Source organism: Hirundo rustica, chromosome 25, assembly GCF_015227805.2.
Source record: "Hirundo rustica isolate bHirRus1 chromosome 25, bHirRus1.pri.v3, whole genome shotgun sequence".
Lineage (NCBI taxonomy): Eukaryota > Metazoa > Chordata > Aves > Passeriformes > Hirundinidae > Hirundo > Hirundo rustica.
The window spans coordinates 3,966,032-3,988,277 of NC_053474.1; the positions used below are offsets into that span (position 1 = coordinate 3,966,032).

General features: G+C 60.8%; 3 protein-coding genes across 6 annotated transcripts; all 3 read right to left on the reverse strand.

Moving 5' to 3' along the window:
- SFN (stratifin) lies at positions 1–2,043 on the reverse strand. Its single transcript, XM_040086199.2, has 2 exons — positions 1,918–2,043; positions 1–1,341 (listed from the first exon to the last, which is right to left on the reverse strand). The coding sequence occupies exon 2, from the start codon at positions 1,143–1,145 to the stop codon at positions 405–407; it is 741 nt and encodes a 246-aa protein (XP_039942133.1). The 5' UTR covers positions 1,146–1,341; positions 1,918–2,043; the 3' UTR covers positions 1–404.
- Positions 2,044–3,787: 1,744 nt separating this feature from the next.
- On the reverse strand, positions 3,788–15,647 carry ZDHHC18 (zinc finger DHHC-type palmitoyltransferase 18). 4 transcript variants are annotated; one of them, XR_005704050.1, is made up of 11 exons: positions 15,388–15,647; positions 13,301–13,461; positions 11,711–11,860; positions 10,869–11,006; positions 10,429–10,477; positions 9,994–10,096; positions 8,299–8,408; positions 6,988–7,087; positions 5,164–5,255; positions 4,623–4,689; positions 3,788–4,427 (listed from the first exon to the last, which is right to left on the reverse strand). XR_005704050.1 is itself a non-coding variant. In XM_040086372.2 (9 exons), the coding sequence occupies exons 1-9, from the start codon at positions 15,645–15,647 to the stop codon at positions 5,214–5,216; spliced, it is 1,113 nt and encodes a 370-aa protein (XP_039942306.1). In that variant the 3' UTR covers positions 4,970–5,213. The 4 variants fall into 4 exon arrangements, 2 of the variants coding, with proteins under 2 accessions (XP_039942306.1, XP_039942307.1); XR_005704049.1 differs by lacking the exon at positions 4,623–4,689; XM_040086372.2 differs by lacking the exons at positions 3,788–4,427; positions 4,623–4,689 and having other exon boundaries at positions 4,970–5,255.
- A 313-nt stretch (positions 15,648–15,960) lies between these two features.
- Positions 15,961–21,743, reverse strand: PIGV (phosphatidylinositol glycan anchor biosynthesis class V). The gene is made up of 4 exons (XM_040086198.1): positions 21,701–21,743; positions 18,588–18,746; positions 16,822–17,973; positions 15,961–16,735 (listed from the first exon to the last, which is right to left on the reverse strand). The coding sequence occupies exons 2-4, from the start codon at positions 18,672–18,674 to the stop codon at positions 16,439–16,441; spliced, it is 1,536 nt and encodes a 511-aa protein (XP_039942132.1). The 5' UTR covers positions 18,675–18,746; positions 21,701–21,743; the 3' UTR covers positions 15,961–16,438.
- Positions 21,744–22,246: the final 503 nt, after the last annotated feature.

Sequence of the window (22,246 nt, forward strand, 5' to 3'; positions counted from 1 at the left end):
CCTCACCTCCTCCTGTCGCTGCTCCAGCCCTCCGGGACAGGGGGGGTTTGGAGCTGGCACAAACCAGACTGCACACCCCCCTCCACAAAAAAATGTTAAATAGTTGGGGTCTGGCAGCTCTCCGGGACGGGGGCAACCCCTCTCCCTCTTTTCCCTCTCCCCAGAGCAGGGGATGGGGGAGAGGGAGGGAGGAACCCTGCCCAAACCACCCCCACCGCTCCCGGTATCCAGGCTGGGGGAGAGCTGAGACTTCTCCCCCCAAAAACAAAAAAAAAAAAAAAAAACCAAAACAACCACCCCAAACACCCAAAAAAAAAAAAAAAAAAAAAAACAAAAGAAGGAAGAGATGCCGAAGGGTCTGGAGCGGGGGCAGTGGGGCCGGTCCCCGGCCCAGCAGGGGATGTTCAGTTCTTGGGCTCTTCGCCAGCCTCGCCGCCGTCTTCGCCGGCGCACTCAGCTGTCCATAGCGTGAGGTTGTCCCTGAGCAGCTGCATGATGAGGGTGCTGTCCTTGTAGGAGTCTTCGCTGAGCGTGTGCAGGTCGCCCATGGCCTCGTCGAAGGTGGTCTTGGCCAGGGAGATGGCCTGCTCGGGGGCGTTGGCGATCTCGTAGTGGAACACGGAGAAGTTGAGGGCCAGCCCCAGGCGGATGGGGTTCGTGGGCTGCATCTCCTTTTTGCTGATGTCCATGGCCTCTTGGTACGCCTCCTGGGCCTTCTCTATCGTCGACAGGCGGTCGTCCCCGCTGGCCACCTCGGCCAGGTATCGGAAGTAGTCGCCCTTCATCTTCAGGTAGAAGACCTTGCTCTCGGTGTCGCTGTCCTTCTTGATCAGATACTTGTCCAGCAAGCCCAGCACGTTGTTGCAGACGGCGTTCAGCTCCTGCTCCACCTTCTCCCGGTACTCGTTCACCACCTGCGCTTTGTCGTCGCCCTCCTCGGTTTTGTGCTCGATGCTGGAGATGACCCTCCAGGCCGAGCGCTGGCAGCCCACCACGTTCTTGTAGGCCACCGAGAGCAGGTTGCGCTCCTCGTTGGACAGCTCGTCCCCGTGCTCCACCACCGCCTTCATGAAGTCTGCCATGTCCTCGTAGCGCTCAGCCTGCTCGGCCAGCTTGGCCTTCTGCACTTGGTGGTTTCTTGCCATGGCCGGGACGCGGGCGCGGGGCGGACGCTTGGGCGAGCAGCGGGGCCGGGAGCCGTCGGAGCCTCTGCCGAGCGCTGCCGCCGGGATTCGCTTTTGGCTGGGCGTCGGAGCCTCGAGCGAGAGCAGGAGGAGCCAGCCAGGTCCAAGGAGTGTCCTCCTCCTCCTCCTCCTCTGCTTCCTCCCCGCCGAGCGCGGCCTTAAAAGGAAACTGGCGGTGAATCATCGCCCGCGGGCGGCGGGGCTGGGGAGGGGGCGAGGGGGGCGGCCAACGCCCTGCCCTCCCCGTGGGTGCGGCACCCCTGGGTGCCCCGAGGCTCTCCCCAGAGCCGACGCCCACCCCGGCACCCAGGAAACGCCCATCCCGCCGCTGAGAGGGCTCGGAAGGGCGACGGGCGCTGCGCTGTCCTTTGGGGGGGGACGGGGACACGCGGCAGCGCTCGACTCTTCCCCCCCACCCCGGAGAAATGGGCCACGGGGTGTGGCCGCTCGTAAAAGTGGGTTCCTCCCCCCCCCCCGAAAAAGCCATATCGCTGTCGTTTTTAATATGGTGATTAACTCGGCTGTAATTGCGAGGGCTTGACGGGCAGGTATTTATTCCCACAGGTGGGGAAACCGAGGCAGAGGCTCCGCACCTCTCCCAGGCGCCGCGGGAGGGACCGTCCCAAAAAGCGGGGCGCAGTCAGCCCTCGCCTTTGAGCCGCCGCCGGCCGGGACCGCTCGGACCCCCCAAAAACCCCGAGATGGGAGGAGCGAGGGGAGACCCCATCCTCACCCCCGCCGTGCCGGCGCTGCCTTTTCCCCGTCCCAGCTGTGAACGAGTTTTTAGCCTTCGCTTTTCGTACGTCGGAGGGGTTGTTCCGGGCTGGCCGTGGGCCGCGGTGGCAGCGCAGTGCCCCGATAGGGATCTGAGCTGCGCCTTGCGCTGAGTTTCACTCCGAGCCTGTTGCCACACGCCGGGCGCTGGCGCAGCCCCGGCCCCGCTCCCGGCCTTATCTCCGTGCGGGAGCGTGCGGGAAGGGCAGGGTGGGGCTGGCGGCTCCGGGCCAAGGCCAAAAGGGGCGTTGTGATTCTTTCCATGAGCCGGAGTCGCTGCTTTGTTCCTCTGTTCCTCGCTGCCAACACCCGGCCCGGATCCCCCCGCGCCTCCAGCAGCTCCCGCATCCTCTCCCCCGGCGGAGCCTGCTGGGATGGAGGGCGCAGGAAAGACGCGAGGATGGTTTTTTTTCCCGATCGCTTCAAGCCCAGGAAAACACCCCCAGCTTTCACATCACCCCCTCCGCACCCTGGGAAGGGATTCAAGGCTGTCCGGCCCTTCCCTGCCGCACACTGGGGTTTGGGGTACCCGAGGTGCCACCGAGGAGCTCCCGAAGCAGCAGCCTCAGGGTGTCCACCCCCCCCGAGCCCCTCCATGCCCCCCCGAGTGCCGAGTGCAGCAGTGGGAGCTCCTTGCCCGGCTGAGCTGATCCCGTGGGAGCAGGTTCCGCCCCACCGAGTCGGGAAAAGGCGATTCCCAAAGGAACAGCCGAGCCGGAGAGCACAGCCTTTCCTTCCCCCTCTGCCCCGCACACAAGCAGACCACAGAGACCCTCCAAAAACTTCCACGGGGAACAAACCCCGCCTCCCACAGCGGGATTGGGGCCAAAGGGTCACCCCGATGTGCCCAGCCTGCCAAAATCCACCTCCTTCCCTTGGGAAAGCACAGGCGGGAGTCCCTGGGTGGGTAAATCCTTCAGGCTGCAAAACCATCGTTTGTGTTTGGGGTCTGCAGTGCCCGGGCCGGGTGCAGGACTCGCAGCCTGGCCAGGATGATCCCCCTTCCCCCGCAGGACACGTGTGGGGCGGGGATGGCTCAGCGTCTGCGGCAGCCCCTGCCAAAGGGGCTGAGCTGCTGCCCGGTTCGGGCTGCGAGGAGGCCGCAGGGATATTCTGCTCCTGGTTCCGTGGAAAAGCAGCGGTGGGTGAGGGGCAGAGCCCCAGATCCCAGCGAGGGCTCTGGGGGAGCTCGGCTGCGCCACCGCCCCACAGAGCACCCGTGGGTGCCCCGAATGCCGAAGGGCAGCACCAGAAGGTGCATCCCGACCCATTCTGTGGTTCTGTGACCCGCCCGGGGAGAGGGGCACCCAGGTAACCCCGGCCCTGGACGCTGCCAGGCCGGTGCACGTCTGCAGCCCCGTGGGCCGGGCGCTGGCAGGAGGCAGAGGATGCTCGTGGCTGTTCCCAGCGGCGCTGGAGGATGCTCGGAGCCCGTCTAGCCACCCTGCCCAGCCCTGCTGCACCCCCTGGCTGTGGGGACGCTGCCAGCTCCCAAAACATCAGCGGACAACGCATTTTTCCGAGGGGTGCTCACAGCGCCCCGGGTCCTGCGGGCGCTGCCCATCGCTCCTTCCCAGCCCGGCTTGGCCCTTCCCCCTGCACAGGAGGGTGCAGAGCCGCGGCTGGCTGAGACCGGCCCCGGACCGTGCCACAGCTCGGGGAGCTCCCGGCTCCCATCCCCGCGGCCGATGGCAAAGCGGTGCCAGCCCTCGGTGGCTTCCCCTGGCTCCCTGCTCGGACCTGCCCAGGCAGGAACCCTTCCCCTCCACCAGCGGAGCAGAGGCAGACGCCGGAGTACAGGAAATAGGAGAAACTTTCATTTCGTTACAAAAGTAAAAGGCATAAACAAGACGGTGAATCCTACAGGGCTGGGGCAGGCCTGGCTGCTGCGCACAGCTCCCAGCCCAGGGGAGGCTGCTCAAGGTGCTGCAGGGCTGGAACCCCTTCCCCTAAAACCAGAACCGTGCTGGGATGAGGCTGGCAGGGGGGAGCTGGCCCGGGGGGCTGCAGGGATGAACTGACAGGGTCCGAATTCCCATCGGGAAAAGTCCTCTGGCGCACGGACACGGCTTGGAGGGGCTGGGGGGGGGCTCGGTGCCCCTGGCTTGGCTGTAAATGCTCTGGCGTGATCCTGCTCCTTCCAAAACCCCGTTGGGACGCCAGCCACGACATCCCAGCATCTACGGCGGGGAGACACGGTCACTGAGCGTCCGGCTGGTGCCACGGGGAGCCACCGGCGGCGGGAGAGCAGGACCCGCGGTTATTGCAGTTGTAACTCCTTCCTGGCGGGGCTGTATGGCTTTGAGCTCCGAGCCCGGCTCCCGGGGCTGGAGAAGCTCCCCGGGGCAGGGAGGGAGGGAGGGAGGCGCAGCCCCGGCCGGAGGAGGCACTCGAGGTGGTCATGGCTGTGGGCTCGGCTCCCGTGGGATGCGCCACGAGAGGCACAGGGCGCTGCTGGGGCTCGTGGCGCTGGATCCGCCCGGAGCGAGGAAGAGGAGAGGGGAGGAAGAGAAAGAGAGCGTTAGTGCCAGAAATGGAGGAGTCGGGGAGCAGCGGGAGCAGGGCGGAGCACCCAGGCTCGCTGGCAGAGCGGGACCAGGCTGGGGCCGAGGGAGGGAGGAAGGGGCAGAGGGGCAGCTCACGGGTCATCCCAAAGGAACTTACCCTGGTCATAGGAGGAAGAACCGGGTGTTGCAGAGAGGAAAACGGGCAGAGGGGCCAGAGGGATCACCTAAGCCACAGAACGGGTCAGGGATGGGGGTACAGACCTGCCCCAGGGGGCACAGCTCCCTCCAAACACTGAACCTCTCCTTGGCTGGGGTTTCCTCACACAACCACTGCAGCTGTGCTCCAGCCAGCCCCAGGCTGCAGGATCCTCTGCCATCGCTGGCCACACGTGTCCCCCAGTGTCCCCCAGTGTCCCCCAGTGTCCCCCATGCAGCCCGCGTGGCTCCAGCCCATGTCGAGCCCCAGCACAAAGCCTGGGGACACCAAACCCCTCCTCTTCTGGCAAAGCCTCCAGGTGACCCCTCACCCCCACAGCCCCCGTGCCAGTGGGATTCTGGTGGGATTCTGGTGGGATGGATGGGGCACGTGGATGTCAACACAGCCGGAGGGTGATGGGCCCCGAGGCCAGAGCTGTCATGCAGTGGAGACGAGATGGGTGGCTCCAGTGGGTGAGAGGGAGAAGGAAGCACTTTCTTACCAGCCAACCCTCAGAAATCAGGGCAAACGTCCGAGGAGGGGCAAATCCCATCAGGCTGTGCAGGAAATGGCAAAGTCCTGGCAGGCATCCTCCTGGGGGAGACACCAGAGGTTATGCACCTCACACCTGCCACGGGGCCAGGGGGGCTGGCACAGACGGGGAGCACGGATCCCAGTGGGGAGAGGACACTGAGGTGACAACAGTGGGGAAAGGATGAGCCCCTGTCCAGCCTGGAAATGTGGGACAGCAAATTCCCTTCACTCCAGCAAGTCACAGCAGCGTCAGCTGCCGCTCATCCCTCACAGCAGGAGTTTCCAGGAGAGGCCTGAGCCTAAGAGTCCAACTGGCACCTGAGAGATGCCAAACACTGGGACACACCTGCCCTCTTCTGTCTTCGAGGAGGAAAATAATCATCCAAGCAGTTAACTCTTTAAAAATAGAACTTTATTGAGTAACAAAGGAAAACTGGTTTAAATAAAAATAGAAGGAGTCTGGCCCCTGGTAACCCCCCCTCCTCACTGCTCCTCTGCCATCCTCCTGGCACAGGCACTTGCAGAGTACAAAGCACGATGCTGGTGAACTCAGTGGGGCTGGGCCGCCCCCAAAAATGTGCTGCCCCTGCTGGAGGTTGAAACTGGTCTGTCTGATGCAAGGAAACCTGACAGGCAGCTCGGCCCCTGGCGCCAACGTGCCTGCGCTCCCTGCGCGGGACACAAAACGTTCCACGTAGAAAAAAGTCCTACAAATTGTGCAAAAATACCCAGCAGCTTTTAATAACACGATTCAAGTATTGCTACAAGGTTTGTGACTCTCCCTCCAGCCCAGGGACGCGGAGCTGGCACCCTGGGTGCAGAGTGGTGCTCGTGGATGAGCAGCTCCCAGGGCACTGGGGACAGCCCTGGGGACACTCTGCTGTTCAGCAGCCCAAACCAAGAGCACACCATGAGCTTATCAGAGACCAGCACCCCCTCGCTGCTTCCTCTGGGAAACTCCACCTGGGAAGGCTGTGACCCTCAGGATTCACACACTTTTCTGTTGCCTTTTGGTGTCTCACAGACAGGACACAATCCTGGGAAAGCTCCAGTTCCCAAACCTGACCCCTGCAGCCTTGTGACCTGCATCTCCTGAGAGTCACAGAGCACGGAGTGTTTCTTCTTCCCCAACACAGGAGGGTCCCCTGACTCATGTCTTTGCTGCAAAATGTGTCTGACCAACTGGCAGGGCCAAAGCCAGAAAACAGGATCAGCAGGGATCACCCAGGACATCCTCACTTGCCTCCAGGTCTGCTGGGAGCCGGAGTCCTCCCAGCTGAACCGCCCAACTCAGCAGGGCACAGCAGCTTCTGGAAAGGGGAAGCTGCTCCAGCCTGAGAGACAGAACAGCCCTTGCACGTGGGCCAGGGGAGCAGGGTGTGTTCCTGGAGGTGACAGGGACACCAGGGAGACAACACCTCCACAGCCCAGCCCCGAGCGGGGATCATTTTTCAGTGCCCACCTCATTCCCAGCGGGAATCACAGCAATGCCCTGGAGCTCAGGGCTCTGGGGACCCCCTGCTTCCAGCACGAGTCCAAGGCTCCCACAAGCTGTCGGGCTCTGTCAGGCAAAACCCCTGACAGGCCACATCACAGTGAAACAAATACACAAAAAGTAATAAATAAATGTAAAAAAAGAAGGCAACGCACGGCTCGAGTCTTTGGCAGCTCTGGGCGCCAGGGCTGCCCCCCCTGAGGCGGGGGATGACACAGGGGAAGGTACTGGCTGGAGCAAGGTGCAGGCACAGCAGGCACTGGGAACATCACAGCACTGCTAGGGAATGCCTCCTACCATGCTGGTGTCAGTTTTGGCTCCAAAGGAAGGGATTTCACTCTTGGGACTGGACGGGGTCCCGGTATCTGGCTGGATAAATCCTCTTCTGTCTATCAGACTGGAAGACAGGAAGGGAAGAGTTCAGGGAATGAAGACGGAAGCTGGGAGCTCACAGGCCACAAAGAAGGCTCCTCTCCCAGGAGCTGCTGAGCACAGCACAGGCACACAGGGCTCCTGCCCAGCACATGAGGCACAGACCCATCCTACGAGCCACAGGCCTCATCCCACGAGCCACAGACCCATCCCATGAGCCACAGATCCCTCCCATGAGCCACAGGCCTCATCCCACGGGCCACAGGCCTCATCCCATGAGCCACAGATCCCTCCCACAAGCCACAGGCCTCGTCCCACGGGCCATAGGCCTCGTCCTATGAGCCACAGGCCCCATCCCATGAGCCACAGACCCCATCCCATGAGCCACAGATACCTTCTCATGAGCCACAGGGAGCACAAACCCAAAGGGGAACTGGCCAAAGGGCTTCACAACATGAAACCAATGTGAAAGAGGATCAAACTGGAGTAAAACGCTGTTCTCCTCCCCACAGCCTCCCAGCCCAGCTCCCTGAATGCTCAGATTGACCAGCTCTGAATGGCAGCGCTACATTTTGGCACCTCTGAACCCACAGAAAAGCCTGGAGACACTTGAGAGAGCAGGGCCTGATACAAAATATAACCCACACTTCACTCTGCTGCTGTTACACTGAGTCAGCTTCACAACTCCAGACGGGATCCTCCAGGGGTCCCACAAGCCCTGGGCAGGCTGGGAGCTCCAGGCAGGTCCTCAGCTCGTGAGGAGCAGAGCAGGGCCTGGCTCTGGCTCTACCCAACTGCACCATCTTGTGACGAAGCTGCAGCTCAGGGACACCCACAGCCAGGGAGGAGCCTTTGCTGGGGGATATTGAGCACTCCTGGTGATCTCAGGGTTGCTCAGATCACCTCATTCCAACCCCTGCCATGGGGACAAGTGCCTGGATTGACCATCTGCTGCCAAGCCCTTTGGTGCCGTTCTTCCCCTCATCCAACTGCAGGATTTGCCTTACTTCAAGTTCCAAGAAACAACTACAACTGACCCAAATTCATCCAGCTCCAACACAGCTCATGTCCCGCTCATCCATCTCCAGCCTTTCTCTGCAGAGTGGGAAGCTCTCCAACTCCCCAGCAGAGCAGCTGTGTTTGTGCTGACATGGACCATGACAGGTCTGTCCTTCCCACGGCTCCTCTCCCACAGCAGGATGCAATTCCCAGTGCCTGGGGGTCACAGGCTCTTACCTGGGATGGAATGGCCCACACAGCACTGCACAGCAGTTTGTGAGGATGCTTTTATGGCTGTAGGGATTGGCAAACTCCGAGCCCCTCTTGTTTGACCAGGACCCTTTGATCTGAAAGGGACGGACAGAGATTGGGAGGGGAAGGATGTGAGAGCAGGCAGTGGCACGATAATGGACCCTTGCAGGGGGGGAAGGTTTGTCCTAGAGCAGAGGGAGGACATCTGCAGGCACAAGCAGCCACGAGCTGCCTCTGCCGAGGTTCAGCCCTGCAGCTGCAGAGCTCCTGAGCTGTGTCCTCCCTGTGCTGTGCAGCAATGTCACTGCTGCCACCACTGCCACACCAACCCCGTCCTCCTCCTCCCCTCGTGGTCTCCAGGGCTCCAGCCCATCAGAGCAGGGCTCCAGCCCACCAGAGCAGGGCTCCAGCCCACCACAGCAGGGCTCCAGCCCATCAGAGCAAGGATCCAGCCCATCAGAGCAGGGCTCCATCCCACCAGAGCAAGGCTCCAGCCCACCAGAGCAGGGCTCCAGCCCACCAGAGCAAGGATTCAGCCCACCAGAGCAGGGCTCCAGCCCACCAGAGCAAGGATCCAGCCCACCAGAGCAGGGCTCCAGCCCACCAGAGCAAGGATCCAGCCCACCAGAGCAAGGATCCATCCCACCACAGCAGGGATCCAGCCCATCAGAGCAAGGATCCAGCCCATCAGAGCAGGGCTCCAGCCCACCACAGCAGGGCTCCAGCCCATCAGAGCAAGGATCCAGCCCACCAGAGCAGGGCTCCAGCCCATGGTCCCTCAGGCTGAACAAACAGTGAGGGGATTCCCAGCCCAGAGGCTGCTCTGTCCCCACCCCAGCAGCTGCCCCGGGGGTGGCACAGGGGGTGGGCAGCTGCCACATCTGCCTCAGGCTGCACTGAACCATCACCAGCACATTCACCAGCACATTTCCTCCTCCTGTTTTACTTCCTCTCCCCAGCTGCAGCAGAAGGCTGGAGCCACAGGCCACTGGTGCTCCCAGTGCTGGGGTACGAACTGTGAGCTTCGCTCACACAGCCCTGAGCAGTTCTGCCACACCTCTGAATGTAAGGTGGAGAAGAAAGGGGAAAAAGCAAAACCAAAAGGGTGCAAACACGCCTCCTGCAGTGCTGGAAGCTCCCAGCAAGGATTACAGGTACTTCTGGCCAGAAGGGTGAATTTTGATTCTGAGGATCAGACAGATCCTGCTTTTCCATACAATCTGCCCCACTCAGGGCACTCATTTGGTCCTTGGAGTCTGTGCACAGACCAGATTTGAAGGTGGATCTCATCAGATGTCTGTACATCGTTCACTAATTAGAGATGAGGAACTGCCAGACACAAAGGGACCAGCCCAGGGTCTCAGAGGAAACCCGTGGTTACACGGGATGCTGAATTCAGATCACCAAGCTCACACCCAAATACTCCTCTGGGCCAACCTTCCTTTTTTAATCTCACAACTCCTAATTTTAAGCAAGGCCACAAACAGGCTGGAAAAAACACACACGTGATGGTTCTAATTCAGCCATGTGAAAGTACAGCCGTGGGCACAGGCTGCCTGCTCTGCACTGGGTTATCACAGGCAGCGAAACACTGCACTGAGGCAGCCAAGAATTCCCTGAAAACCTGCTCAGGATGGGTCACGGGCAGCCTGGCAGCAGGACAAGCATCCAGGTACTTACATCTTCGTTCGTCGTCAGGTTGGAGGCGACTAAATAAGTATGAAAACCTGAGAGGCCCAAAATAGACCAGACTGAGAAAAAACAAATCACCAGCTCCAGCACAGTGAAACAAAAAGTCAAGGAAGTCTCAAGGAACAAAATCATCCCGCAGGGAGAGGCAGAGGACTGTTTGGGGAGGTTTGGGCAAGCTTCCCATTCCCCGAGCCGGTTTGCAGGGATCCAGCATGGCACAGCCTGCTCCAGCTCTTCCCTTCCCACCCCAGCTTGCAAACTGGGAAACAACTTTGTCACCCACCCTTAGTCCCAGGTAGCCAGGGGACTAAATTAATTTGGGGAAAGGACACCGGGGGTGACCTGCAAAGAGCTCCTGGCCGCTCTCTGTTAGTGAGTAGGGGCGCTGGGCACGCCGAGCAGCTGCTACCAGCAGAAGGATATCTCGCAGGGGTCGTCTTCAGAGTGGCCAGGAAGCCATCCCTCTGAGAGCCTGCAAAGCAAAACAGAACAAGGACTGGCATCCCAGCAGGCAGCCCTGCCCCTCCAGCCAGCCCTCCACCCCCGTGGGCCGAATGGATCTGCCTGAGGAACATCCACAGAAACGTCAGCGCACGGACACAGCTCCAGGAGGTTTGGGGCTGAGGGAAAGTCACCCTCCCTGCCAGGGGAAGGGTGGATGCACCACCAGCTCAGCTGGATTTGTGGAAGCAAATCCCAGCTCCCACAGCCCCAGTGCAGCGAGGATCCGTGGCTGCCTCGTACCTGGGACCCCTGAATCCCTCACCAGCGTAACCCATCCAGACCCTTCCCATCTGTGTCCCACCGGAGCAGGGACCCCGAGCTGTGCTGGCAGCGCTGGGCCCCTCCAGGCCGGCACTTACGCAGGGTGAGGTGGGTGACGACGCAGGCGAAGATGAAGGCGGTGAGGAAGGACAGGGACAGGATGAAGGCGTAGAAGTAGCGGTAGTTGCGCTTGCCCACACAGTTGCCCACCCAGGGGCAGTGGTGATCGAATCTCTCTGGAATAAAGGCTCGTGGTGAGGAGGGCTCCCACCACCTCACGCCCAGCACGGAGCAGACTCTGCTCAGCCCCCCACAACGAGGAGCTACAAACAGATCCTCCCCCTGCACCCCGAGGGCAGAACCTCTCTGCAGCAGTGCAGAGGCACAACGTTTCCATGGTGTCTGTACCAGCCTGGGGACAGCCAGGCCACACACAGTCAGGAGCCTGCAGCAAAGCTTGTGTTTGTGCAGGCCTGCATTGCATTTTACAGAACCCTCCTCCCAAAGCCAGGGAAAACAGAGCCATGGAGTCTTGGATGTGCTGCCCCTCTCCCTGAGCCACTGCACTATGCTGCTTTCAATTTAAATGCAAAGGAGACAGACCATGCAGTATCTTGTTTTATAATCCTTCAGGAGAAGCAAAAAGCAATCTGTCCTGTCACAGGATCAGTGACAGGACCAGAGGGAACGGCTGGAGCTGGGCCAGGGCAGGCTCAGGCTGCAGAGCAGGGAAAGGTTCTTCCCCCAGAGGGTGCTGGCACTGCCCAGGCTCTCCAGGGAATGGGCACGGCCCCGAGGCTGCCAGAGCTCCAGGAGCCTTGGGACAGCGCTCCAGGGATGCACAGGGGGGATTGCTGGGGTCTGGGCAGGGACAGGAGCTGGATCAAGGATCCCTGTGGGTCCCTCCCAGCTCAGGATCCCGTGTCCTTGCCCCGCTCACCCACGCAGTTGTCGCAGACGCTGCAGTGCGAGGTGCGCGGCGGCCGGAACATCTTGCAGGTGTAGCAGTACTTGAGCTTCACCACGTACTTGTTGATCACCACCTCCATGGTGCGGGCCGGGGGACGGTACGTGGAGCTGCCCATGCTGTCTGCAGGGACAAGGAGGGACACTCACACCCCAGTGCCACCCCTGTGCCACCCCCAGATGACAGCAGGGGTTGGCACACGCTCTCCTGGCTTCCACAGAACACAAGACAGGATTTGTTGCAGGGTGGGCAGCCAAGAGCTCCAGTCAGCTCCAGCATTATTTATTGCCTGTCTCTGTGCAGTGGCAATGCTGCTGGGACGCCGGGAGGAAGCAGTAACTGCCCAGTGCTGTGGGAACGTCAAGTGATCTACAAATAGTGAGTGTAAACCAGGAACACCAGCTCATCTCTGCGTGTCCCCAGAGGGTCACGACAGGCAGCCTGGCTGTGAAGGCACAGGTGGCTCTGCCACAGGAGCAGGAGCATCCCTGCCACTGCCAGCACACAGCCTGTCACCCACAGCTGCAGCATCCCCAGCCTGAGGGGACTCGCCTCCATCACGGTGAGAAAGGACAGCAGCAGGCAGCAGATACCCTGGAATCTGACATGTTTGTGCTCATAGCACAAGAGGATTCCTCCTCCTCCAGGTTTAAATTGAGGGGTTTTAGGGGCAAGTTACATCTCTGTGTGCTGGCACTCCATTATTCCTTGGGGGCTGGAGACTGTTCCTGTACACAGCAATAGCTGGAAACCCCCAGTATCGTGTTTGCAGTTTTGGGGGTTATTCCTTTTAGTCAATCCCAAAAAAGCACCTTTCCAACTGTGAGGAATTCTTTGAAAATAGTGATGCAACAGCGAGCACGTTAAGAGGATAATAAGTGGATTATATTAGCAGTAACAGCTGGCACATCAGGCAGCATCTGCAGCCAGATTACTGCTTTAGGCCCTTATAAATAGAAACATGGATCACCACTCTGGGGATATTTAAAAAGCATTTCTAAAGTCAGATGTAGAATTACTGCCTTGCGTCTCTCTTCAGTGGGACACGTTCAAGCTGTCTCACATCAGCTTTGCTAAAGCATTTGTTCCAGCCTGTCACATCAACAAGGTCCACAGCTCCTGGATGCAAACACCTCCTTGGCTGTCCCCAAACCAGCGTGACAGAGCAGTTTTTAGAAGAGGACAAACATTAGTCTACTCTAAAGAACACCTTGCAGCACAGCAGGCTCAATGGCAAATCACAGTATCTAAAAGCATTAATTATCCTTCAACTCTGCTGCCTGGGAGGGCGCTGGGACTGAGCAGGAACAAAAAGCACCTGAGCTCCTCTGCAGATCCTCTCTGAGGCACTGCCTGCTGTGCCAGAGGAGCTTGTTGCACCTCTCATCACAACTGGTAAACACTGTCAAGCCTCACAATCTGATATTCTGGATTTTTCTCCCCTCTGGACAAACCTTACGGAGCCAAGGCCCAAAAATGGAGCCTCAGTGAGCCCGAAAAGTGCCCAGACACACACAGAGCCATGCACAGAGCCAAACACAGGAGAGGGATCAGAGCTCTCACCAATTCGCTTCTCCAGGTCTGCAGCCTCACTGGGGGTGGCTCTGGGCAGGATTCCTGGGTCTCTGAAGCTGGTCTGGAGCAGGCAGCTGATGACAAAGAAGAAGAGGACGGCAGCGATGATGGGGATGGCCAGGGTGAGGTGACTGGCAAGGAAGGGGCAGCTGTTGAAAGATAAATAAAATGGAATTGTTATCAATCATTGCACAGACCCGCTGTCAGCTGGGACATCACACCACCAGCTACCACGGGGTAGTGGGCTCAGCAGCAGACCTGGGGCTGTTTATCCAGCCATGGGGACTGGTGTGATCACATCCCAGGGCAGCTCAGTTACCCGCAGGTGGCAGCTGAGGACAGCAGAGGACACGGCACTGCACACACAGAGCCACTGTCCTCTCCTGCAAAGGACTGATCAGCACTCAGAGCCAGCACAGGAGGGGCTGCCCCAGTCCTGATGGCTGCAGGCAGCGCTCAGGCTCTGCAGCACTCTGAGAGGATTAAGCAACTTTTGTTTCACCTCCCCAGCTCAGCTGTCCAGAACAAAGCACCCACCAAGCAACAAAACCCCTTCAGTCCAAGCCTGAGCCCCTCAGTCATTGACAGAAAGGTCTGTGAAAGGAGAGACGTGAGCTTGTTGTCAGCCCTTTCCTGGGAGAACCTCCAGAGCCCACTCTGCCCCCCTAGAGAACAAGAAATCATAGAAATCACAGAATCCCCAAATGGTTTGGACCTTAAAGATCATCTCATTCCACCCTGCCATGGGCAGGGGCACCTTCCACTGTCCCAGAGTGCTCCAAGCTCCATCCAGCCTGGCCCTGGACGCTGCTCTGGGCACCCTGTGCCAGGTTTTCCTATAGAAACCATCAAGTGCAGACACAGGCAAGATGTATTTGCTGTACACCCAGCAAACCGGAGCCTGTGCAACAGAGACATCCTGCTAAAATAACAACTCGGAGAGCCCCAGGGCATCTTCAAGCACGAGAGTGTGACTCGGCAAGAAGGGAGGCAGAGCAGATGTCCTGTGTCCTCTGCCTGGCCACACAAAGCCGTTACTGTGCTGAGCTGCCCGTCAGCCCCAGACCCGGCAGACAGAGCTGTCAGGGCACGGATGATGCCGAGAAAGGCGTTTTTCCATCGGGATGCTGTGCCTCCTTCCCGCAGCTGCCTGTCCCTTTCAGCTCATCTGACTTCTCAGAACCTCTAATCCGATCAAGTACTTTCATCTCCCCACCAGCAGGCTCGGGCAGCTTTTCTGAGACTTGCAGGGATAACGCCGTGATCCAAAGGCAGGCGTTAGCTCCCCACTCCAGGGAAAAGCGGCTCCCATCCCTCCCGGGACAGAAACGGAGGCAGGACATCAGAATCCCTCAAGGTGTCAGGAACCCACGCTGTCCTTCCCCAGCTCCCCAGGACACAACGGGATGCTCCTCTCTCTCCCCTCCCTCGGGCTGCAGGAGCAGGAAGCTTCTCTGGACCAGCTTTCCAAAGGAAAGGGGACTGGGGAGATGCAGCTCCCTCTCCCCCAGACTCTGCTGCACAGGGGGGGGTCGAGTCAGTGCACACCCTCGAGGTGGGACCCCGAAGGGTTTCACCATTAGGAGAAACACTGTTCCAGATGCCAGTGGTGGACAAAGCCCACGAGCCTTGGGGGCTTCCTGGGTGCAATTCTGGGCCAATTCTCTTCTTGGGTGCAGAAGGGGAGACTTGGGGGTTGTATTGAGAGGCCAGGAGGGCATCCTAGGGGGATGTTAAACCCCTTCCTGCGGCCAGACCGAGCAAACAAGGTGCGGAACACCCCCTGCCCCCCATAAACACACCCAGGGACAGGAGATGGGGCAGTGACTGCCTGCAAAGGGGGTCTGAGGGCTGTACCGTGGGAAAGGGCTTGGGGGGCAGCGGGGAGAAGGGACAGCGGGGGGAAGGTGACCCCCAGCCCGCCTCCCTCCCAGCACGGCATGGGATCACAGCTAAGCCCGGCTCCCCCAAAGGCAGGCCTTAAGGAGGGGGACAAGCGCCGCTCGCAGCCCCAGCGGGGAGGCCCCGAGGCACAGAGCCCGCAAGGGCCCCGAGCCCGCCGGCCCCAGACTCACTCGAAGGCGAAGAAGAGGCCGCTGGTGGCCAGGATGAGGCCGAGCGTGAGGGCGAAGACGCCGCTGTGCCGCGCCAGCATGAGGCGGCCGCCGCAGTAGAAGCGGTTGCGGCCCGGGAACACCTCCCATTTCCTGAGGGGCCGCCGCGCCGCTCCGGCCCGCGGGGGAACGGCGCCCGCCGGCAGCGGAGACCCGGCCGGGCCCGGGCCTGGCGTCGCCGCCGCCCCGGGCGGGATCTGCCGGTACTCGCAGTCCTTCATGGCCCCGCCGCGGCGCCCGGAGCCCCGGCCCGGCCCCGATCCCCGGCCCGGCCCGGCCCGCCAGTCCCGCCCCGGCCCCAATCCCGGTCCCGCCCCGGTCCCGGCCCCGTTCCCGGTCCCGCCCCCGCCCCCGCCCCGTTCCCGGTCCCGCCCCGATCCCGGCCCCGCCGCACAGCGCCCCCTGGCGGCCCCGCCGCCGCACCGGGAGCGGAGCGGGCTCATCCCGATCCCGGAACCCGTAACTCCGACCTCAGCCCCGATCCCAGCCCCAGCCCTGATCCCGGCCCGGCAGAGCGGGCTGAGCCGCCTCTCCGGTAACCTTCACGTTTATTGGGGTCGTGCCCACACAGGGCCCGCCGCGCCCCCTGCCCGGCCTGGCTCGGGGCCCCATGGAAAAGGAACCAGAAGAATCGGAACAGCTCAGGGCAGCTGGACCCTCCCTGCCCTCCTGCTGTGCCCACAAAACATCCCAGGGAATCCCCAAATCCATCACAGGATCCTGCCACCAATCAGCGCCGTAATCTCCCCCAGGAGATGCAGGAACCGAGGTGCATTCCCCATCCCAGGCAGCTGATGGGAATTTTGGCTGTCAGCAATGCCAGCTGAGCGGGGCAGGATGTTGCAGCATCACACCACAGAGAACATCCTGTCTGGGACATGGTAACGGAGGAGTAACACCTTTGTAACTGCAACAACAGCGCCATCGCAGCCACCTCAGGCTTTTGGAGCAGGCGAGTTTCTGTTCTGAGCAGAGCTCCTGTCCCACTGCTGGTCCGTGCCAGCACAGCCCGCTACGTCCATGGCAGGAAATTGCAGTGCAGGATCAGCCCCAGCAGCCAGTAGCCCAGGAAGAAGCCCAGGATGCTCTTGCTGAGGGGTGTCAACAATCGCCAGTTCAGCAGCAGCCTCACAATGGGGTTGTCCGAGGTGCCTTTCCCACAGGAACTGGGAGATTTACCCAGAAGAGGCTTCCCAGAGGTTGGAGTATCAGCCCCTGTGCTCTGGAGTAAAGGTTCGTGTTCCAGAAGCAGGTGAGCTGGGAACCAGTACAGGATGGGAGAGGAGCAGCCAAGGAACCGGGTCAGCACCTGGAGAAAACCGGCAGAGGAGAAATCAGCCAGGCTGCTGTCACTGTCCCTGCCCCGGCCCCACAAGGAATCCCGCCACGTCCTACCTGCACGTGCATGCAGAAGAACCCGAACACCAGCAGGGCTGTGGCGTGGACCACGTAGACGAAGGCAGCAGGGCCACAAAATCCATCTCTTGCCTTTCCCCTCTCTTCACTCTTACTCCTCTCTAGACCAAGAGTCAGGCAGTGCCGGGGGTTTGTGCTGACGTAGGTCCAGGCAGCCCACGAGCCCAGAAGGGTGACAGGCAGAGCAAGCAAGAAATTTGGGATCTGTCTGAGCTCAAAGTACCTTAGAAAGCCCACGTTCCAGTAAGTGTCTTGGATATAGGAATAGACCACAGGGAAGCGCTGGGAGCACCAAGGGGGTTTATCCCCACCCACGCCTGCCACACGATAGCCCTTGTCCCGTGCCAGCCGCAGCAGCGGCTCGGGAATGGCCTGACCCAGGCCCGCGCCAGGGCCGCAGAACCTCACGTAGGCATAGTACTGGAACAAAGCAAAAGGCAGAAAAATCCCGGCACACATCAGGGCCGCTGAAGACGCCAGGCTAAGGACCTGCTTCCACAGCAAGGGGAGCTTCCTTCGGGACGCTGGTCCCACCTGCAGCCGGAGGGCAAAGCTCTTGCCGCGGGAGTAGAGGAAGAAGCCGGCGTTAACCATCCCGTTGGCGCGGGCCCCCGAAGCCAGGGAGAAGAGCAGCCCGCTGAGCCATCCCTGCCCCTGCTCCAGCCGCCACATGGCGCTGAAGGCCAGGAAGGCAAAGGCGCTCTCCGAGTAGGCAGCTGCCATGAACACGCCGGCGGGGCTGACGGAGAAGAGCAGCGCGGCCAGGAAAGCCTGGCGAGGGCGGCGCAGCACGGCCCGGCCCAGCCCGAGCAGCGCGGCCGCCGCCAGCGCCGACAGCAGCGCGTTGAGCAGCGCGGCCGAGAGCAGCAGGCGGCTGCGGGGCTGCAGCTCCGCCGGCCAGGGCAGCAGCGCGGCCAGAGCCCGCAGGCTCAGCGGGAAGAGCGGCAGGAAGGCGCAGTTGTGCTCCAGCAGGTAGCCGCGCTCGGCGATGAAGAGGAAATGCTCGGCGTCCCAGCGGCCCAGCCCGCCCAGCAGCCGCTCCAGCAGCGCGTCCCAGCCGCCCGCGGGGTCCGGCCGCGGAGGAGAGAAGGCGTCGGCGGCGTGGTCCGGGATCAGCAGGTTAAACGCGGCCTGCAAAACAACACAGCGCTGGGGATGCGCCGGTGGCTGAGAGCAGCCGGCAGGAGAGCTCCTGGGGGACAAACACGGGGTGAGGGTGGCACCGAGGTCAGAGCCCCTCGGGGCCGGGTGTAGAGATGCCCACGAGATTGTGAAAAGGTGCAAACGCAACGTTTTTGGGGGGATTTACATCTGAACAGAATAACGCTCTGGGACAGATCCAGCATGAATCCCTGCAGAACTGGCCGGGGAAAGCTGCTCACAGCTATGACTGGGCTCTGTGCTGGGCTGTCACAACCAAGCTCTCCATGCTCAGAGCAGGATGTCTCTGGAAATAAGACTTGGGAAGAACGATTATTGTTCCTTTTCTTTGAGATAAACACACTTTGAGCCAAACCAGCTTCTTGCAGCAGCGGTGTGAAAACACAGCAAGTTACAAAGAAATTTATGCAATTTTACTTAACAGCAGCCTGTAAGTAAAACCCATGGCTGCAGACTGTTGGCTCTCCAGAGAAGATGATTTCCCCATTGTGCAGAACCAGCTCAGGGATCTCAGGGGTACTGAAGGGAGGAGCCTGGGAGCAGCAAAGCCCAGCAGAGCCTCTCTGGCTGGAGGACAGACTTGCCTGCAGCAGCAGCGCCAGGGCCCGGCAGCGCAAGGAGAACCACACGACCTCTCGGAGCTGGGGGTCTGCCCTGCTCCACAGCTCCATCCCACACTCAGGAATTGCCTCAGGAGGTCACCGATGCCAGGGGAATTCTCCTTCCAGTTTGGGAAACCTGGGCTGGTAAACACAGAAGACAAAGAAAGGGATTTCTGGCCTCAGCCTCATTTGTGAATTTTGCACCTTTATTTGCTGTCAGGCACTTGAAAGGGTGCAAGTCTCTGTGAACAAGAAACTCGCCTATGGAGGAGATCATGGATCTGGGAGATGACGCAGAGACCTCTTTGATATTGTTCCTATTATATTAAAAAAAAATCCCTGACTTCTTAACCTTGGCCAAGACACTGAGGGAGAGAAGTTATGGTGTGTTCTCTGACCCCACTCCTCACGGGGCCGGAGTAAATCCCTGGAGCAGACAGGACACGCTGCTCGGCTGCCTCAGCAGGAACTCCAGCAGCTGGAGCCCGGGCTGTGCCAAGCATCCTCACACAACATCCAGTTCCAGTGCAGTGAATGGGATTTAAGCCTCTTTTTCTTGGAATGGAGACAGAATTCATGCGGACTCTGAGCGTAACCCCCGTGTAAGCAGTTGCTGAGTGGGGCTGCCAGGAGCTCCCTCCTCTCTCCTGCTCCGTGTCTGCCCCTGGGAAGCCAAGAATGGATTTACTCAGCTGGCTCCACGGTACCAGCTCTGCCAGAGCAGGGTGGAACTCAGGCACACAGCCTCCCCCAGCTCGGGCAGCACCAGCAGGACAAAAACTCTGTGCCACTCCACCCTCACCACCTGCAATTTTCCGGCACTTTGGCAAAGCTCCTGGCACCTGCCTGCCGGGCACGCTGCACATGCTGAGTCCACCCATGCACCTCCTCCCTGCAAACCTCGCCTGAGGGATTTAAATCTCTTTGTGAAGCATCCTCAGTTCAGTGTCTACATGTCCTGGGTGCTGTGGTGGCTCAGCTCTGAAGCCCTGGCCCTGAGCCACCGGAGGTGGGCAGGATCTGCTGTACAGCTCTTTAGGATAAAACATTTCTTCCGTTGATTCCCCAGCCACTAACTGCTTTTCAGTTTGAGAAACACACAGCCCACAGCTCTCGCTGGGTCCCAGTGACACCACATCCTGCCCTTGTCTCTGCTCCAGCACTTTGTACCACAGAGAGATCCCCAAATCGATCACTCCACAGCCTAAAATCACTGAGATTTCCCTACTGCCATTGCGGAGAAAAAACCCTGCCAGGTTGAAAGTGCACGAGAGGGCAGAGAGCAAATCATCAGCAAGGTAAAAACCAAGATCCAAACTGGCTCATTGACAACTCCAATCCCCAACCACAGGGTTTTGCTTCCTATTTAACCACAAATAAAAGTTTTGGGGTTGCTCCTGTTCCCCTTGTGCTCCCCAGCACTCATGAAGCAACTGGTGGGAGGCACATTCTCCTGCATCACGAAGTTGTGACGTTATTTTAAGCGAGGGGACACTTCAACCCAGCTGTAAACTCTTTTAAAGCACATTCACAGCTGCAAATCCTATTAAAGCACAGCGGCAAAAATTGTCCCGGCACTTTAAATATCGTTTTTTTTTTCAGAAAGCAGAGAAAAAGCCTCGCCTGAATGTGCCAAGAGAGCTCAAAGCAAGCAGCTTTAAAAAGCCTGTTCCTGTCACGACGCAGCACCCCTTGTGACAGAGCAAAGCCTTCAAAAGAGCTGCAGCCCACAAGCCTCGTTTGGATCCAGAACGAAGCATCGGGAATGGCTCTGCCCCAAAAATCCTACGGGAAAGAGCACCTGCACAAACACAAAAAGGAGAGGGAGAGGCAGAAGGGCGTTAAAAATAACCCAGCAGGAAAAAAGATGCAAAGTCTTAACTAAAGACGTTCTTCTCTCCGGGCTCCGCGCTTCCCTCGGCTCTGAGCTGTGAGTCGGTGTGGGAGATGGAGAGCGGGACGCGAGCAGGGGCAGAGCAGAGGCCGGCCGGGGCGGGCACGGGCACGGGCACGGGCTGCGGCGGGTCCGTGCAGCCGCAGTGCGGGGCCGGGGCCAGCCGGTGGCAGCAGCCGCTCGCCGCAGCGGCGTTCGGCAGCCGGCTCCTGGCGGGGAGAGCAGCCCTGCTCCAGCCTGCGCCCCAACCTGCTGTGAGACGCAACAGGCATGGTTTAAAACCTCTTCCAACCAGGACTCCAAAGGAATGCAGCGGGATTTTGGAAAGCCTGTTTGCTTGGTGCTGTTTCTGTGGGCCTGGCAGCTCTCGGCCATCTCTTTCTGCCCGGTTCCAGCTGCTGGTCCAGAGGCTGCAGCACCAGCACCTTGTATGTATCTGGATGCAAACGGGAGTGTTTTTATCTCTTGCAACAGCTCACGGGGATGAAGGAAAGCTGCTCTGGATCAGAACCCATCTGTGCCCACCCCGCCTGAGGCTGGGCTGCGGCTCCACCACGGCTCAGGGACGGGACAGGACAGCTCCTCCTGTGCCCGGCACAGCCACGGAGCGGGTGTCCTGCTGCCCCAGGGCCTCGCCCGGGCCGTTCCCGCCGCTCTTCCCCGACAGCCAAAGCCGCGGCGGCCGCAGGTGGTGCCCAGGCGGGCAGGAAGGGGCACAGAGCCGTCCGCCCGAGACAGGACACGCCGGTGATGTGCGGGCAGAGGCTGGGTGTGCTGAAGCACACTGGGGTTGTTCCCGGACCGGGGACAGCCACGGCCGGTGTGCTGAGGAGTGGCCGCGCACCCGAGGGCACAGGGGCCCTGAGCTCACCGGGCTGCCCCGGGGCTGTGTCCAAGCGCTCCGTTATCGTTCCTGCCGCCAGCGAGGCCGCGCAGCGCTGCCCGGGGACACAAACCCCGCCCGACCCGCGCCTGAGCCGGGTGGGACCGCGGGGCGAGGCCTCCCGGCGGCTGGGCCGCTCCCCGTGCGGTTCCTGCCGGTCCCGGGGCCGGGGCACCCCGGCCGCGATCCCAATCCCAATCCCGATCCCGACCCCAGCCCCAATCCCGATCCCGGTGCGCAGCGCCCCCTTGCGGAGGGCCTGAAGGAGGAGGCCCCGCCCCTCTCGCGCTCCCCCTCCCCCTCCCCCCCCCGCCCCACCTGAGCGCGCGGCGCGCGCGCGGCTCCTTGGCGCGCGGCTCCCTGGCTCCGCCCACTGCCGCCACGCGCGCGCCGCTTCCGGCCACGCCTCTTCCGGCGTCACGTGGCAGCGGCGCGCGCGTGTGGGGAAGGGGCGGGCGGCGCCATCTTTGTTGAGGGCGGGCGGGGGACCCGGGCCGGGGCTGAGCTCGGGAGCGGGACCGGGACAGGCCCAGGGCTGTGCCCGCCAGCAGGAGCAGCACAAGGGCCTGAGGCGGGCAGGGCGGGCCCGCGGGAGCGGCGCCCTGCGGGGGTGCCGGGAGGGGACAAGCCCGGCTGTCCCCTGCCCCCACAGCCATGGAACATCCTTCATTCCCGACCGCCAGCGGGCAGGGCGGCCAGAATGGAAATCCTTCGTGCTTTGCAACCGAAACTTTCCATTCCTGGAGGAGTTCGTTAAATGCCTCTCTCTGACCCGACCTCTCTGCCGTTCCCCATTTCTGCCAGCAAGGGAGAAAACTTGAGTTCACCCCAGGCCAGATCCCTGATTAAAAACTCTGCGGGTCC

Excerpts from the sequence above, each read along its gene's own strand:
- SFN (XM_040086199.2), bottom strand. The coding sequence starts at position 1,145 with ATGGCAAGAAACCACCAAGTGCAGAAGGCCAAGCTGGCCGAGCAGGCT.
- ZDHHC18 (XM_040086372.2), bottom strand. The coding sequence starts at position 15,647 with ATGAAGGACTGCGAGTACCGGCAGATCCCGCCCGGGGCGGCGGCGACG. Across the intron at positions 13,462-15,387 it reads GGCCTCTTCTTCGCCTTCGA|CTGCCCCTTCCTTGCCAGTC; the intron begins GTGAGTCTGGGG and ends ATCTTTCAACAG. Across the intron at positions 5,256-6,987 it reads CCAAAACTGACACCAGCATG|GAGGATGCCTGCCAGGACTT; the intron begins GTAGGAGGCATT and ends TGTCTCCCCCAG.
- PIGV (XM_040086198.1), bottom strand. The coding sequence starts at position 18,674 with ATGGAGCTGTGGAGCAGGGCAGACCCCCAGCTCCGAGAGGTCGTGTGG. Across the intron at positions 17,974-18,587 it reads CCCTGGCGCTGCTGCTGCAG|GCCGCGTTTAACCTGCTGAT; the intron begins GCAAGTCTGTCC and ends GTTGTTTTGCAG. Across the intron at positions 16,736-16,821 it reads TCTTCTGCATGCACGTGCAG|GTGCTGACCCGGTTCCTTGG; the intron begins GTAGGACGTGGC and ends GGTTTTCTCCAG.